Source organism: Herpailurus yagouaroundi, unplaced genomic scaffold (assembly GCF_014898765.1).
Source record: "Herpailurus yagouaroundi ecotype Mexico unplaced genomic scaffold, PumYag 77, whole genome shotgun sequence".
Taxonomy (NCBI): Eukaryota; Metazoa; Chordata; class Mammalia; order Carnivora; family Felidae; genus Herpailurus; species Herpailurus yagouaroundi.
Window position 1 is genome coordinate 83,417,469 of NW_024412388.1, and position 18,669 is coordinate 83,436,137.

General features: G+C 37.9%; 1 protein-coding gene across 1 annotated transcript in view; it reads right to left on the minus strand.

Annotated features, from left to right (window-relative positions):
* DPYD (dihydropyrimidine dehydrogenase) overlaps positions 1-18,669 on the minus strand; it is an 891,530-nt gene that overhangs the window by 127,105 nt on the left and 745,756 nt on the right. The window contains exon 23 of the mRNA XM_040471061.1: positions 4,571-4,750. Within this exon, the coding sequence (XP_040326995.1) occupies positions 4,571-4,750 (180 nt within the window). The remainder of the gene's footprint in view (positions 1-4,570; positions 4,751-18,669) is intronic.

Consider the following 18,669-nt stretch of genomic DNA (forward strand, 5'->3'; position numbering starts at 1 on the left):
TGATTGATCAATATATTCTTTCAGCAGTCCAGCTACCATGCCATCACTCCCACATGGTAGATGTTGTGTCAGTCACTGGCACACAGTCTGTGATCTAGGCCCTCAAGAAGCTTTGAGTCTAGATACATTTTTCTATGCCAAGAAGGAATAAAATTTGCTCACCTGCCTACCTCGTTCCTCTCTGATTTCTTCCATCTCATTTTACGAAACTAGACTCATACACGAAATAGAACTTTAAGTTCAAAGTTACTTTTTACAAATTCATTTCATTTCTGATGTGATGGGAAAAGCAATGGCTCAGTAAGTCAAATGACTACTAATTTTTAATGCTACCACTTAGCTGTTTTCTTACAGCATTCATTTATCATTCATTTACTTATTCAAGCAGCATTTACAGAGCCCTTACTGTGTATCAGTGGGTGTCCAAGGAATTGGGAGGTGAGCTTGCTGTCTACTAGAGGAAAAAGACATTCAAACATTCACATGCTGGGTGATACTTGTTGCAACTAAGGATGAAGAAGAGAAGGAGAAATTAATTCTGATGTAAAGATCAAAGAATAACTCAAAGAGAAGGGGTGCTTGAGAATTTCTCTTCAGTGAATGGGAAAGACATTCCAGGTGTAGGGAACAGAAAGTAAAAATGCATGCAGACCCCAATCAGTCAGTAGTTTTGGCCTGTGCTAGTCCCTTTCAAGGGCTCTTGCTTAGGAATCCTGTTCCCATCCCAAGCATAAAACAGTAAAGACATTTCCTTCCATGCTTTTTGGTTGCAAAACTTTCTGTTCTAATATTGGAGTATCCAATTTCTCTTATATTTCCCAAGCAAATAATCTCAAAATAACTGTGATTTGCCACACCTAAAAATTGTAAATACTAATAATTTATTTTCTGCTATCACTAAAATATATACTTTTCTCCAATTATAAAGAAAAATTGTGAGTAAAGTTATAATTGCAGTTATATTCTCAATTAAATACTCTTCACAATCCCTTAACTAAAATCCTTGGGGCCAAATATATCTCAGAATTTAGAACTGGTTTTCTGGGGGCTTCAGCAAAGTAAAATGTGTGATACCCCAAGCATTATGTGGGGTAGCAACTTGGAATCAAACACATTGGTCTCCCTGTAGTAAACATTTAAATGTTCACTCTAAGAGGAATAAATAAAAATTATAAATAGCCTCACATCAGTTTAGGTCATGTTTGCTGCCAAATGAGTTGCGTGAAACATTTGGTTTCAGCACTTTTTGGATTTCAGAATTGCTAATGAGGGACTGTGGACTTACATTGTGGTTATCTTCATTTCATAGTTTTAGAAAGAGTTTGGAAGAGCTTAATTAACTTGTCCAAGTTGCCTACCTAGCTAAGTAACAAAACATCATGTAAACCTATCAGTCTCACTCTGGACTCTGCTAGTAACCTCTGCCCTGTGGGTGGCAAACATTCACTTCACTTTTACTGAGTTGCCTAGGTTTTCGCCAGGGAGAAGAAGGCATTAAGATAACTGAGAATAAATAACCGGATACTCTGCTGCCGAGACCCTTCCTTTCTGATGTCCCTGTGAATAGTCTCTGCCTCCTTATCCTCACAGATTTCCTCATTGTTGATCGTCTGCGCGGACTGGGAATGTTATGTCTTTGTTGGCAAAGTATCTCTATCCTCACAATTCTTCTTGCTTCCTTACACGTCTTTGGCCTACCTGCTGCACTAATTCCCTGCCCCCGTCTCCTCATCAAGGTACTTTCCACCACCAGCCACTCAGAGCTCAGTGTACCGCTTCTCTGGATTTCGTCATCTATTTCACTTCTCTTCCAGCTCAAAATCATTTATTGCTGGCTTTCTCCATCAACAGCAGCTTGCATTGCACTCACTACTAACCTCTCCATCTCTAAGGATATTCTGTTGCTATTCTCTCCTTTATTAGTTTTGGCAATGTGGATCCTTAGGTCCCTGCATCAGAATCACAACATCACAATGCAGGTTCCTTCCTGGACCCACTTCTGACTGACTGAATCAGCATCTCTGGGAGCAGGGCCAGAGAATGTACATTTTTCCTAAGTATGCCCCATGGTTTTTAAGCCCCAGCAGCTTGAGATCAACTGCTCTGTGGTGCAGCAGAGCCAGTGGCTGCTCTTTGTATGGGGTTTGTTCTCACGTTTGCAGGTACAGATTTATACAAGTGGCACCATAAGACCAGAGCAAACTATAAATGCCTGACTTTTTGCCTTTCCAAAGCCACCCGAAGAAACATTGCTTGGGAAGTTTAATAAATTAATAAGTGAGGTATGCAAAGGGAGAGTATATTAAATATACTAATTACTTAAAAGATAACATGGCTAATTTGGCCAAATCCTTGTTTCCATAGCTAACGTCTCATTTTCTCTCCATCTTCAAACACTGTATTGTAATTGGTTTCTTCTAAATTTCTACTCTAATTTATTCTAGCCTGACCTCCGAGTGAAAGATTAAGTAGAGTAACAATTGTACTTTCCAAACAAATCTTTCCTGTAAGAAGCCAGCTCTTTCTAACAGGCCCTTCTCAAAAGGGTCTACATCATCTCTGGTTGTCCCTGTAACATGAAAACACTATAAGGAGCAGCATGCTATTCTTCAGCTAGTAAGAGAGCAATATGAGTTGTTTTCAAAGACACACACACACACACACACACACACACACACACACACACACCAGAAACACAAAAAGGAACAACTAGGAAGCCACCTGTACCTTGGATCTAGCGCACTTTGATGCACTGTTAGGGACGTTACGTTAAAGGACCATCACCTATTGTTTTAGTCATGTCAGCCCACATAGGGGAATCCAGGAGCAAAGATCTATTGCCAGACCAACTGCTAGTTCTTCAACTTAGAGGTGAGAAATGAATCACTAATATAATCACACAAGCAAAATCTATGTGAAAAAAATCTTATTTTAAATGATAATGCTGAAAATTATACTAATGATTTTGATGAAGGCTGGGCTTACCAAAATAAAGTCGGAATCTAGTTTCAAACTGTCAGAAAATCAATTTCCACTTATGTCATTGACACAAGTGTCTCCATCATTATTCATCTTTTATTTGAATATGTAAGTTTTGAAATGAGTGTGGAAGTCCCTTAAAGACAAAACGGCCTGGTGCAATATAATTGCTAACATTTCAACTCACATAGCGACCATTCAAATTTGAGACCATGCTTTTACAAATGGTCATAAACTATCAAAATTATCATGTCAGAGCCAATTTGTTTGAGATATTTACATTGAATGACTGTAAAGTTATTTGTGAAAAAAAAACAGGTTTTTCGCTATGAACAACCTTCAGACGTTGATGGTCATTGATAAAGCAAGAACATTCACTGTCTAAATACTGCAGACTCAGTTTATGATAATATGATTAGCTACATTAATAATGATGCTTAGGCACAGTCTTGCTAATTACAATATTATAAATATTAATGTCACCCACCCTTTTTTCTGTTTGATTGCCACTCATGAAGTCATTCATCACGATATTTTCCAGGAATCTACACTGTAAGATTTTATTTCTTTCTCCCTTTTGTTTTTCATCACTGGACTTGTAATCATGCACATTATTTTTCAAGAAGTCCTTATTTTTAGCTACCTTGGAGGACAGTGATATTTTCTATTAAAACTAGCCAAATGTAAGTCAGTTATATAATGTTTCTCTTATTCTTTCAGAGCCCCTAACCCTGCCACCCAAGGCAGAGTACCCAGGGTTTTTGTTTTCCATTCTTTTTCATGTGACCTGTTTCAAGTTAAGATTCATTTGAATTATTAAATGCTTCCTTAAAGAATCTTTTTATACTTGCCTTTCTTTTTTTTTAAAGTTAATTATTGATGTAGTGACAAGCTGAAAAGACTAAGAATTATAATTTTTCCTCCCCTCATTCAGACATTCAAGAAATGTCTTCTGACAATGATTGTCTATTTAGAATAATACAAAGGAAATACAAAGGCAAAATGCTGAATGTTGTTTTAGAAAAAATTTGCTAAAATCACTGTATTATACAAAATGTAAATGTAGTATATATTTCTCTGAAAATAACAGTTAGTGAGAAAGTTGGGACATAACCTTTTGAGCCCAGGTTTAACCACATAGCAGAAGCAGTTACAAAAGATACTGATTAGATTTTAATTTTAAAAACTTCATCATATTATTCAGGGCTCCAGTGATTTGATTGTCTTGAAAATAGAAAGGTAATGTTATAATTTCCAGAGCTTGTTAAAGAATAAAGAAATCTCCAGTTTCCCACTGCAAAGAATGCCAGTCATCACCACAGTAAGCAAGAATTTGGAGGCACTTTACACTACAAACTTCAATCTTTTCCCTTTACATGACCTTGTGTTATGTTGGTTTTATAAAAATGTAACTCACGGACCTGTCATATAGCTGTAATCAAGCCTCCTTCAGAATGATTCTACTACAGAAATTACATCCAAAAGGCACTGTGTTTCCTGTTCCTGAGACAGTGGGAAAGAAAACAAGACCTGAAATAGAAAGTGACTGAGGTAGAGTTCTTAAGGACAACAGGAAAAGTTGAGCACATACCTTTCCCATGAGTTCAGCAATACGCGGAACAGGTTTCCCTTTCTGATGACTCATGGTAGCCGGACTCTGCCCGTCCCAGTCTTGCACTTCTTCAATGCTTTTCAGATAAAGCAGGGCTTTGAGGCCAGTGCAGTAGTCTTGGATAACAGTGAAGTCCTGGTTCTGAATGGCACTGCATACCTGGAAAAGATGAAGCAATCAACCCAATGTCAAACCAAGAGCTAATTCTCCACATGGACTCACTTTTCATTTATTCAAGAAAACTTATTTATGTTCTAGGCACTGTTCCAAGCATGGCATGTCAATCATTGCGTGGGGATGGGAGTGCTGGGTGGGAGGGGCACCCCTCCCTGTGAAGGGGCAGAAGGAAGCTTTCAGGACAACGAATACTTTCATAGACTCGATGTGGTGATGGCCTCACAGGCGTATATGTATTTCAAAACTTAACCAGATTGTACCCTTTAAATATGTGCAGTTTACTGTATGTCAGGCAAACCTCAGTACAGCTGTTAAAAATTAGATCCAGTTGGTTGGATTTACAAGGAATCAAATTTAGTACAGCATAAGAAATGACACTAACTCTCTCATTTTCCCTTCATTGATTCAGATGTACTGCCTGGAGGTTGTTCTCATGTTCAGAGGTGGTCATGCTGAGGTTGGAGTGCTGTTCATCAGTTAACTCAACCACCATTGAGCCCTGTCTACCTCTTCAGCCTTATCTACTGTGGTTCTTTTTGCTCACTATGTTCCAATCACCCAGGTCTTTGCTCTTTTCTTCACAATTGCCACATTCTTTCTTTGCCTTAAGACTTTTTCATAAGATCTGGCAGCCTAGAAAATCCTTCCCTTCTATCCATGGCTGAGTACTGGCCCCTTTTTATCTCATGGTAAATATTACTTCTTCAAGAAGGCTCCAAGAATTCAGAATAGGTTAAGGCCTTCTTTTACTAATATGCTTTTTACTCATAACTATTGCATTTGATTTACAGCTCACTTCCCATACTGAAGTTTCAGGCAGGAAGAACCTGTTGATCTTGGTGACCATATTTATCCCCAGTGTTTGTCACTTATTCTGCTCTCGATAAATATATGTCTTTGGGATGTCTGGGTGGCTCAGTTGGTTGAGCATCCTACTTTGGCTCAGGTCGTGATCTCACTGTTAGTGGGTTTGAGCCCTGCATCGGGATCTCTGCTGTCAGCGAGGAGCCTGCTTCGGATACTCTGTTTCTCTGTCCCTCCCCTGCTCATTCTCTCTCTCTCTCTCTCTGTCTCTCTCTTTCTGGCAAAAATAAACATTAGCAAAATAGATGTCGAATGTATGGATAATTTGGAAGAGATATTTTGAGCGACCATATGTCAGACGATAAAGAAAAAAATTCTAGAGTAAAGGAAGGTTGGTTCTGAGAATTTAGGATCCTTCCAATAAAAATAAACCTGAAAGTCTGTATTGGGATTTGAGTTACAGCTTGAATTTAATGGATTTAGGTAAACATTTCTAGGTTAATTATTACCAAAGACACCTCAAAAAGCAGAAACAAAAATCTTTCATTTCCTATTCTTAAGTGTTGTATGTTACTACAATGTACAGAAGAGAATTGAATAACCACTAAACACAAAGAATATTTTCCATGAAGCCCATTACATTACGTTAAAAAAAACCTGTTTCTCAGGAAGAACAATTTAAGCATTAATTAGGCCTCTTGTAACTTTCTTAGAGTCGATTTTTTTGAGAACAATTATAAAAAACATCATTATAATTTCCTCCACAGAATTTTTCTAAACTGTAAGTCAACTGATGCCTTACTTTACCCTCTTTGTTCACTGTGAGATTCCTTTTTTTTTTATAGTATATGCTTATGGGTATAATTTTACTCTAGTCTTAAAGTAGTTCACCATATGACCATAAGAAATCAGATTTTCAAAAGAACATCATGTCATGTTCTTTACGTGATGTTCATGATAGTTATAAATACCTGCAGCTAAAAGGAATCTAGATACTTTGTAACATATGAATAGTAAAGCTGTATCTCATTTATCCCTGATTTGTCCAGTGAGAAGATGTAAAAGTCACTAATTTTCTTAATCCACAAAAATGGCACCATTTGTGTATGATAGATTTAGCCCCGCGGCACTGGAGTGATCAAGAGCAGACTTGGTGTATTGTATTGTATTGTAATTATGTTTTTAATTGAAGTAAATTACATAGAGTTGGTGTATTTTAACTATGGAAGAACATGGTGGGCCCTATGGCTAGGAAGACTACCTCTTTCCCACCTTCTCCTACGCTCCTATTCTGTAGCGCTAGTGTGTCACATAGTGGGGAGCTATCTGAGTGTGTGAAGGGAACATAAAACCTCAAGAGGGAGGAGAGACTACAAGATAGCGACGGAACGTGGCTGGAATGGTCTGCTATGCTGGAAACACCGGAAGGCACCACGAAACATGGGTGTTTGAGGGGATCGCTTCAGATGTGTTTCATCATAAGGCAAACACGTCACACTACGTATATACCTTCCAAAAATGAGTAATTTAATTTCTACTTTCCGATAAGATGAAACTTATTAATTTTCCTGATGGGAATGTCTGATCATAGGAACTTTGTACATGATATTTTCTCTTAAACTTTTAATATACATATAAATTATCTGAGGATCTTATTAAAATTCATATTCTGTTTGTAGGTTTGGAATGAGACCCAAGATCCTGCATTTGTGACAAGCTCCCAAGTGGTGTTAACGCTGCTGGGCCACACTTAGAATAACATGACCTTAAGCTCTGGTAGGGATGAATCTCAACCTGAAATGCTATCTGCAAAGTGAATTTCTTACAGATAAACAAATTTCTTGGGGCGCCTGAGTGGCGCAGTCGGTTAGGCGTCCGACTTCAGCCAGGTCACGATCTCGCGGTCCGTGAGTTCGAGCCCCGCGTCAGGCTCTGGGCTGATGGCTCAGAGCCTGGAGCCTGTTTCCGATTCTGTGTCTCCCTCTCTCTCTGCCCCTCCCCTGTTCATGCTCTGTCTCTCTCTGTCCCAAAAATAAATAAACGTTGAAAAACAAAAAAAAAAAAAAACAAAAAAAAACAAAAAAACCCCAAAAAACCAAATTTCTTGATTTTTACTATTATATTATAGCCACATTTTCATAGCCCTTTAAAGAAGCACTACTTACAATAATAAGTCACATCTGAAGAAACAAGTAATTTGCTGATTAAATAGTAATAAGACCCAAAATAAATCTTAGGATGCAAGCACACCATTGGGAACAGGTTTGGCCGTGAGATTTGATGCTTAGAAAACGGGTTTGCTCAGAAAGGTGCCTTGTTCCTGCCTAACCTTTACACTCCACTGAGGGTTTTATCTCTCAGAGGTAAATGGTTCCTTTTATAACACCAAACATGTAGCTGCTATTCCTAAATGGGTGTGTTTTATATGACATCTCTTTGTTTGTTTAACAGCTCTGATTAGGACTCTTAATAGGTGTTAACATGTTTGCTTAGTATAATTTGTAAGTTCTTTATGGTGAAGGCTGGTTTATCTTTATTCGCAGCAGGACATCAGGTGCCATTATAAGCATCATTGCCACTATTAATTATTTCCATAAGCATGAATATCCCTATAGCGAGCTGTTTTAAATAGGGGCCCCTGGATTCTCAGCAGGATCAGCCTTGTGCAAGGGCTGAGTCGGTGGCAGCTCTCTGTGCAGCAGGATTTGAGGAGTGTCATAAAGTTCCTACTGCCCTCGAACAGTCTCCTCCAGGGGTCTGACACAGTGCCCTGAATTTTTGCTTTAGGTGCAGGCACATTTAGTCAAAGCCTATCTATGCAAAGTGAGTGTACAAATACCTGCAAGTAAACAGAGGTGTGCAGAGTGCTATTCTTGTCTCATTATTGCTCATTAAGTGAGATTAAGCACATTAATTGTAAATTACCTATTTATGGTTATTTACATCTTAAAAATCTCCTTTACATACATTATTTCTTTCAATACTCAAAATAAACCTAAAAGTTAGGCAGGAGACAGGGTAATGTTTTTACATTAAAAATGGAAAGAACCTGGGAAGCCTGGGTGGCTCAGTCAGTTGAGCATCTGACTTCAGCTCAGGTCATGATCTTGAGGTTTGTGGGTTCGAGCCCCACGTCGGGCTCTGTGATGAAAGATCAGAGCCTGGAGCCTGCTTCAGATTCTGTCTCCTTCTCTCTCTGCCCCTACCCTGCTAGAACTCTCTCTCTCTCTCTCAAAAGTAAATAAACATTAATGATAATAATAATAATAATAATATAAATAAAGATGGAAAGAACTTGAATTTGAGAAACTATTTCTTAAAGTCAAATCTGGTGGTTTTATGCCATATCGAATGGTACAGCCTCGAGGCTAAGAGCATGCACATAGAAGTCCAGAAGAATCAGATTGAAACTACATCATAGCTGTGTAAGTATGAGCAACTTTCTTCACTTCAAAATGGAGATTAAATACTTAATACATAGGAAACTAAAAGGCAACATATTTAAGTCTTAAAATAGTGGCTAGTACTTAGTAAGTTAGATTGGCACCAAAAATAAATTTCATAATATGAATAAATCATTAGAGCATGAATTAGGCAAGACATAACTTTTTAAATCTAATACTTTTTTGGCCTAATGCAGTAAAAGAAGGTCGAGGACATTATTTTTATTTACATTAAGTAGTGATCTCGAAAAAAGCATTTGGCCTTGTTGCCAAAAGATATGTCTGAGACCCAGCTCTGTATTTCAGCAGCTGTGTGACTGGGGTTAGTCATTTAGCATGTTGAGTCCTCTCCCACTTCCCGATGTGAAAAAAGAAAAAAAAAAAAAAAAGGATGATATATCTAATTTATTGTTGTGAGGATTAGATTACATCATGTAGGTGGCAGTGCTGTGGAAATTACAACGCCCAGAAGGACAGAATGGTACTAAACCTCATTGCTATTATCAGATAATTTAAAGTTGAAAGTGCCTATGAGGTCAAAATGGAAAGTTTTGCCTGTAAAGAAAGAGTCAACTTCCTTGAAACGTAAAAGACAATTTACTAGGAAGCTAGCAAATAGAATCCAAATGGTATTAAAAGTACTAATCCCAGGTAAATAATTTGGCAGAGAAGAGTTCCACAGAATCAGAACACCGTGGGCTGGCACCTGTTTTTGTGTAATAGAGCAGCAATCTTTCAAATGATATTTCAGAATGTGACAGTTACTAAACAGGGATCTTAAACTACCAGACACAATGCACATAAACCCACAATCATAATTATCCCTTTTCACTTCATGTCACATAGGGGGACAAACTCCACTCCAGGTCTTAGAAATGTGCGCCACCGGGCTGTATGCAAGTAAAACATATGTTTACACTTGAATCCAAAGTAGTCTTAAAGTTGCTGTAAATTATTTAGTAAAAGGAATACTGGAGGGTGCCTACATTTAAGTAAACAGTGGAAATTCTTCTGCAATGCTTATCAGATTCCAAAAAACACTAATAACAGAATCTTAGATAGCTGGAAGAAGTTCAAGAGTATTCCTATGAACACAGTCCAGAGATAAAGCACTGAATAAGGAAGACTATCCATGGACTTCTTAAAGATTTTCCAGGAAAAGGAAAAAAAAAATCCTATGATCTCCCCTTAGTAATTTATTTTGATAAAGTGTTAAACTGTTTAAAACAACATAAAACACCTGCAATATTTTACATGGTGCTTTGCAGTTTTCAACGCACATTATCAAAAAGTCAGAAATATTGATACAGTCATTTACAGTTTTCAAAGCATGCCAACAGATAAAGGAAAAGGGAATTCAGAAAATTTTCAGACCAGCCTCCTTCTGTCACAAGATTAGGAGTCCAGAATGGCTAAATGACCTATCTGTGTCTGTGGTCACCTAGCTAGCTGGAGGCAGTACTCGTCTCCCCAGCTGGCCTGATGCTCTCTCCAGTATAGCACTGCCTTTCCAGTACCTTTTCCCTTGGTCTGTACACCAATTCTGACAGTAAGATGGAGAAAGTGCCATCAAGTTCTTAAGTGAGGAAATCGAAACTAAACATTGAATGCTCTGCCCCAACTCAAAAGATTAGTAGGTGGCAGAGCCAATGGTCAGATTAAGATATTCTGACCTCTGCTCTTATTCCTGGAAACTTCAAAAATTTGAGAAGTCTCATGTAATTAAATAAGCACATATTTGTAATTCTCATAAGAAGAAGTACATTGTTGTAAAATGATTTCAAGTTTATAATTGAACGCATAATGTCAGAAATCCACAGATTTTTTTAAATGTAGGATCTTAATAATTGGATAACCTCTTGAAAGTTTATGACTAAAACTGGAGAACAGACCTCTGCTGTTGTTGGATGGAGATGCAGTTTCCACATCCACTGATTAAAAGCATCAGATTTTCTAAAGGCATGGAATCAGTAATTCTTCATTGAGTTCTGCCCAGTACTTATCAACAGATATATAAAACTACATTATACTTTTGAAACTGGTGTACAAACACCGCATATTGTTAAGGTAATAATTCAGAATAACAATATCTCCGTATGAGTTTTTGGTACTACATAAACATGGCACTGCTTACTAGAATTCATGAATAAAACACCAAAATTATCATTTTATAAGGCTATAGGGGAAAGACGGCCCCTGGAGATACATAGTACATAAGGGGCTAGACGGGTATATATTTGTATATCCACATAAAACCACAAATCTTCGTTGTTCTATCGTATTAGTTTCCATTTGTTAAAGCTGTACAACATCAAAGTTGTGATGTCCCTATATATTGTATTTAGCAGTAATGTAACGGACTACGTGAAGAAATCAAAGTGAGAGTTTCTAAGTAGTTTCCTGGCAATTGAGACAGCAGGCTCTTTTCATCTGCTCTGTAACTGTGGCAGTGCATTGATTTAAACTCCTTCTGAGATCTCAAATGCTTTCATACTCTTAGGTTTCTCAAGCAGCTTTTTTTTTTCCCCCTCAAAGTGATAAAATTCTAGCATTCAGCAAAATACCATCTTGTTTCCCCCAAAAGGAGTGGGTTTATTTCAGGTTTGCTACTAACCTGTACAGGATCATGAAGTAAAATAGCTGTCCAAATGCCATGCTATCACGAAATCTATCTTTCAGTTCAAGTTTTCTGTGTTCTGACCACAGCAAATTGGGTTGGGGGGGGAAAAGAACAACAGATAGCCCCACAGATGTTGTTTTTTAAAGGTTCAGGTAAAAAAAAAAAAAAAAAAACAAAAAGCCAAAACAAAAACAAAAACTCAGGGCATAAGCACTTTTGCTTATTAATTACATTTTCAAAGTTGTTCTTTAATTGCTTCTCATTGATAAGTGTTACAGGTACAGAAATCATTCAGCTTGTTTTGTGTATCATATCTTTCATTGTTATTCACTTATCCTCTTATCTAGCCTTTTAAATTATTTAGTCTCTGACAAATTCTAAGTACATAAATACCCACCCCTTGTCCCCACTCAGGAAGGAATTTTAAGGAGTTTGAAAGGCTATTTCTTTAAATGTCCACCTGTGGTCATCCTCTATCTGATTAATTTCTTAACCCAAATTCAGCTGAAGACTGGCTGAAAGAGAATAAAGTATTTCCAAGGTATTTTACACTGGGATCCAGACCACATTTTGCCAACTGGAATATGGAATATAAGTACCAATTCTCCAAGTATTTTCTCAAAGGTGGCATGGATGATGGGCCACCCACTTGACTGTTATTCAGAACAGCACTGGGGGACCATCTTCTCTATTCACTTTGCTCATGATACAACTTGACTGAGGAGGGCGTGGGTTGATTAGTCAAAGGGATGTGATGTGCCCTGCAGGCGAGATCACCTCTGTCCCTTTCCTTGTATCTGTCCTTTACAAAGTCAGCTTCAACTGGATTCCGATCTCAATGATGACCTGAACCAAGGACTAATAATGAAAAAAGAACCACACAGAGACACAGCCCCTCTATCTGCCTTTTATGAGAGGTTAGAGATAAAATGGGTGAGTCTGGCACAACATGTAGGGCCAAAGAGTGGGGACCGCTGTCCTGCCTCTTCAAAGATGTCACTGTTGATGGCCCTGCTTCCCCACAGACACAAACAGAAGTCTGAAAAGACTGCGACAGTACATGGAGTCCTCTGCACACCAGGCTCGCCTATACAGCCCATTCTTTGGGTAGGGACTGTGGCTACAGTTTGAGGAAGCATGGCCACTTTGCCTCAGAGGCAGAAGGATTTTCTACTAAAACAAACTCTCCCCACCCTAGGCTAATGCTGTGGTGTGATATCAGTTACCACAGTAATTTTCAATTATTCTGCAGTGACACAGGTGGTATACAGGTTCGCAGGTAGCCTCGTGCAAACTCAGCACCTCCCATGATAAAAGTGGGGCAAGAGAAGGAAACTGAATATCCAAACAATGGCTGTCAGATGACTCACATCCATAATTTTCGGCATTCTCTCTTTTTCAGCAGTGTCAACACAGCTGGGAGAATTTGACTTACAATACCATTTACAAAAATACCACATGGGGTTTGGATGTGGTATTTGGGTCGTAATGCCTAGAGAGGAAAGGTCTACTGAGCAAATTCACCCAGGGAAATTTTTCTGGGCTTTGAAGATAGATAAAGGTATGTGGTTACTCAACAACAGAGCCAGACATTCAATATTCCAAGAAAAGCGGACTGTGTGAAATGAGAAGAATGTTGTTCAACAAGAAAACAGCACCTCAAATAACACTGTCCACCTCTTAACTCAAAGCACTCACAGTTCAGGAGTTGATGCTTTGACTCATCTATTATTGATAAAAACACAAATTTGTGAGAGTAGTGGGTGGCTATTAACAGTGAGTCAACAGTCTTGACTAAGTTGCCAATATACTCTGGGACACAAAAGTTAGACAAAGTTCAGTTGACTAAGAGTGGATAATCCATTTAAGAGTTAAATGCTACAGAAAAAGCAACAACAACAACAAACCCAAAACAAACTTAGCAGTGTTCAAGTTAATATACTGAAAGCACAGTGCATACACTGGATAACTGGAGAAGCAAAGCCAAAAAGTTAGTATTTTTAAAAATTCTTTTAATGTTTATTTATTTATTTATTTTGAGAGAGAGAGAGAGTGAGTGAGCATGAGTGGGGGAGGAGCAGTGAGAGGGAGAGCGAGATTCCCAAGGCTCTTCGCTGTCAGCAGAGAGCCTGATGCAGAGCTCAGTCTCAGAACCGTGAGATCATGACCTGAACCGAGATCAAGAGTTGGACACTTAACCTACTAAGCCCCTGGGCACCCCTAAAAGGTATGTAGTTTTTAAAAGGGGCTTTAAAAATATATGTTAAACGCTTGTTCTTAATTTCTTTACCATACAGGTAGAAAATAGGCTTACAAAATTTGTGATTTTGTGGAAAACCTGGGGAAGTAAATTATATGCTAGGTTTTGTTTTTTGGCTTTTTGTGTTTTGTTTGTTTGGTTTGCTTTTTAATTAATGAAAACCAAGAACCGAAAAATAAAATGCCTGGCCTTTACGCTCCAAAGATAGATTGCTGGAAAATGGTTAGAGATGAATGAATGCAACGATCAAAGAAGCAGTTTTATTTGCATTTCTCACTAGAAGGGTAAATATTTTATGATTTGTAAATGTGACAATTAACCTGAAGAAAGATTACAAAGACCAGTAAAAATTCTAGGCTCAGGGTTTTAGGAGGATACTTAGAAGTGACCCATAAAATTTATCATCCAGACACTTGAGAGTATACAGGGAAACTAATAATGAAAATACCAGGACAATCAGCATAAACTAAAACTGTCCTGAACAAATCTAGATCTATGATTCCCTTACTTATTGGAAGGTTTTCCCCATCTTCAGATTGGAGGGAGATTTTCATTTATCCTCATGGAACACATTCTAAAATGCTCTATCACGTTTTGTTTGGTTTACCATTCAGGTCCTTCAGGTACTTACCCCGGCCTCAGAACATTAACATCGGGTTGAAGTCATAGGGCTTTTATTGCTTACATGGGGATTTGGAATTTCAGAGACCTCACCTGATCCAGAGAACCCCAGTTTTAAGGGTCCCTCTTGACCTCCAAGGATCTTTTGGCATAAGAAAAACTCAAGAAGGACAGGAAGGGTAAAGGGCAGACCAAAATCTGAATCCTGTAAGCTGGATAGAAACACCCTTAAGGGTGGCAAGTTTTTATGTACTTCACATAGTTTAAAACGTCTGTTTTTTTTTTTTTTTTTTTTGTAACTGCCATTTCTTTATGCTTTGCCCAAATTCCTCTAGGTTTACTGCACTTTGACTGAAATTCACTTAGTGGTGATTACTTTCCAAGCACTATGCTAAATACGTTCAATGTAGCATCACATTTAAACCTCACAATAACACCACTAAAGTATTACTATTTTATTCAATTAGCAGATGGGTAGACAGAGGGTCAGAGATTAAGGACTTTGACTACAATCATACAACTAATGAAGAGCAGAGCAAGGGTTCAAGTGCTGGATCGATATGTCCCAGAGCCCTCTCTCATAACAACTGTGCAATCTTGTTTTTCTTTTGTAACCACTACAAAGGCACCTGCTTCTCAGATGAAAACAGGAATAAATATATTTACATACATATGTATATATATAATATATAATATATACACATATCACATGATACACATACACATATACACATACACACATGTGTCTGTCTGTCTGTATCTATCCATCCATCCAAAATAAAATCATTGTGAGGAATATATCAAATAAAAAGATATGTATGTATCTAGGACAATATCTAAAATACATGTAAGTATGAATTACAATTTAAAGATTTTTTTTTAGTGTTTATTCATTTTTGAGAGACAGAGAGAGACAGAGCATGAGTGGGGTAGGGGCAGAGAGAGAGGGAGACACAGAATCCAGGGCAGGCTCCAGGTTCTGAGCTGCCAGCACAGAGCCTGATGCGGGGCTCGAACCCGCAGACCATGAGATCATGACCTGAGCCGAAGTCGGATGCTTAACTCCCTAAGCCACCCAGGTGCCCCTTGAGTCCATCTTCTCTGTGAAAAGTCATTAGCCCACATGAACAAGTTTCTCACCAAGGGACACAACTCCAGAGCCTCCTCTAACCAGATCCCAGCCCATCTGGCATGCATGTCCAAGAGAGCAGTCACTAAACACATGCAAGTATTTAAAGGGCACCTAGGCACCCCTGTACAAATTACAACTTAGATCACATTCTCCAGCTTTCAGAGACACAGTAAAAGGGCAGAGACTATATCTGTTCTGTTCATCACAGCACACTCAGTGTTTAGTACATAAATATCTGTGCCTGCCATAGGATTTGTTCAATAAATGAGTAAATGAATGAATGAAGCAAGTTGATGATATCATATTAAGACCCATCCAATGACAAGCAAAATTCTCTTCAATTTCCTGTCAATAACATATTTTTATCTCCCTCTACTTATACAAATTTATCATAATTCAGAAGTCACACCAACCCACAGAGTGGTGTTTAAAGTCTGTGCCACTCATTGTACCATTAAACATTATTATCTTTGCGTTATTACTTAGTTATTCTTTGGGTATACCCAGGTCTTTCCAGGATGCAAAGAAGCAGCTCTACTTTAGCGCTCTTTCTGATACTCAGAGTACTATTTATTACAGCTAAACTTCACAGAGCTTACATATGGATTACTACTTATCTGGTATTCCCAGTCTGGATAACCGAATCCTGACAGCAGCTACCATTTGATTCTTTCTCTTCCAGTAGTTCCCTTTAATAACAACTGAAGGAATATGTAATTCAGAATCCCACAAAGACACGTGTTTAACAAAGACTGAACTCACAGTACCGTGTCCAATATATGCAGTGTTCTAAACTACTAATTTTCGCACATATGCATACATATATTGAAGTATTCATTTCTAGCAGTCTAGATTCTAGCTCCCCTGAAGGACTGATAAATTAGAGCCAGGAGAAGCTAAGGGAAAGGTCTCTATTCTGTTTTGTGTCTGGATTTTCTCATCTGATTGTTTAGTTTCTGCATCACATACCCATGTCAGTGCAGTTGTCTCCTTGGATCAGGCCTGATATTTTCATTTTATTTATTTATTTTTTTAATGTTTATTTATTATTGAGAGGCAGAGAGAGACAGAGCATGAGCAGGGGAGGGGCAGAAAGAGGGGGGAGACACAGAATCCAAAGCAGGCTCCAGGCTCTGAGCTGTCAGCACAGAGCCTGATGTGGGGCTTGAACTCACGAACCATGAGATCATGATGTGAACCAAAGTCAGATGTTTAACCAACAGAGCCACCCAGGCGCCCCCTAATATTTTCATTTTAAATAATTCTTTCTCTATCTTTAATTATTTCAAATTTGTAATTTAAATTTAAAGTTCAGAACTTCATCAACTTACCCTAAATAGTTCAAGGTAAATAATCAAATTTGCTACTGAACAGAGTCATGCAAATACTGGCACTTAAAATAATTTGCTCTCCTCTAATACATGTCCTGCAAAATTTCTGCCTCTTCCTTTCCAGAAAGGCCTTCTCCCTCTATTTGCTGGAGATGTGTAGCCAGAAGTATTTAATAGATCACTCTGGATTTTGATCATAAGAAAGCAATTTTAAGACATCATCTCTTCAAAAAAGTCTTTCTCTATTACTCAAAAATTACCCACTCACTCATTTATTCTCTCATTCCGCAGACACTAATTTATAAACTAGTCCCTTGGTTTCTTTTCAAATTCTATTATCAAACAAAACTTCTGAATGCGGCAGCCTCGGGTTATGCTGTTCATTTTTATCTGTCAGAATAAACCTTCCTTGAAAAGCTGTTGTGAGGACCAAATGAGATAAGAATTATGAAGTGCTATTTACCAGGAAGTAAGTCTTCCTCAGTCCATATGTGACACAGTGGGTCTCATTCAGAGGTAAAAATAAGTATTCAAGTTCTTAATTGTATGTCTCACTGTGAAACTAGTGCCTTTTGAGTTTTCTTCCCATATTAACCAATTTCTCAGATAAGTTACTATGTGGAGGCCCTGGACTAAAACTATCACGTCTATGTTGTCAACAACTGCCTTATCACATACAGAGGAACACACAAGATAGAATGTTAAGACCAAAACATGACTGAATATCACCTGTCATACTTTGACAGCATAAACTGAAATCTGACTACCACCCCCTCCCCACAAATCAATATACTATAGGTTCTAAATCAATTATTGAATATGAATTAGAATATGAATATGAATGCAAGAAAAGAACAAGGTAAATGCAAGTAAGTGAATTTTATATGTTTTATATTTCAGTCTTGTCTATAAAATGTCACACTGTAAATTAAACTATTGCTTGTATTCTGAGATTGTTATAGGGAACATTACCTAATTTTACAATGCTTTAAAAATGCCATGAACTGATTGTGTTTATTAATTCTGCAATACTCATATTTATTTTGTGTATTTGAGAGACATCAGGCCCTATGAATATGCAACATTATACCTAATTTAGTTCTGTAAGACCAGGCATGCACAATGCATGCTGTATTTGGCCATACTGAATTCCCAAGTGATTAAGTTGATTTTTTTTAGCTTGCATCATTGTTTTCAGGCCCAATGATGAATCATAGAACTTTTCTCTCACCTCATATACATTACTGCATCTGGTGTCATTAGGACTGAGTTAATATCCAGAATGTAGTGATTGATTTAGGGAGACGATAATGAGATTATGGCTCATGCCCTTAAAGCATGACAACTGAAATCCTATCATTTTCCACATGAGGAAATATGCTAAATATTATAATATCTGATGTGTCTATCACCGTAGGATTAAGCCAGCTATCTGAAACAGAGGTTTCATACTTTGATCCTTAGACATATTATTTTCTTTTGTCTTACAAACACAGCATAAATTTTTTGAGGATAGTGAAGGTTTATATTTGCATGCCCAAATTTTTAATTCCAAGAAGTTCTTAGGTCCTCTTGGTTCAGATCTGTCAGCTTAAATAAAAGAAGCCAACAGCAATCATTGTCTTTCTTTCCTCTGATTTTGTGGGTGGGATCAGTGAACAGGGTAAGGAGGTGTTTAACTAGAAATATG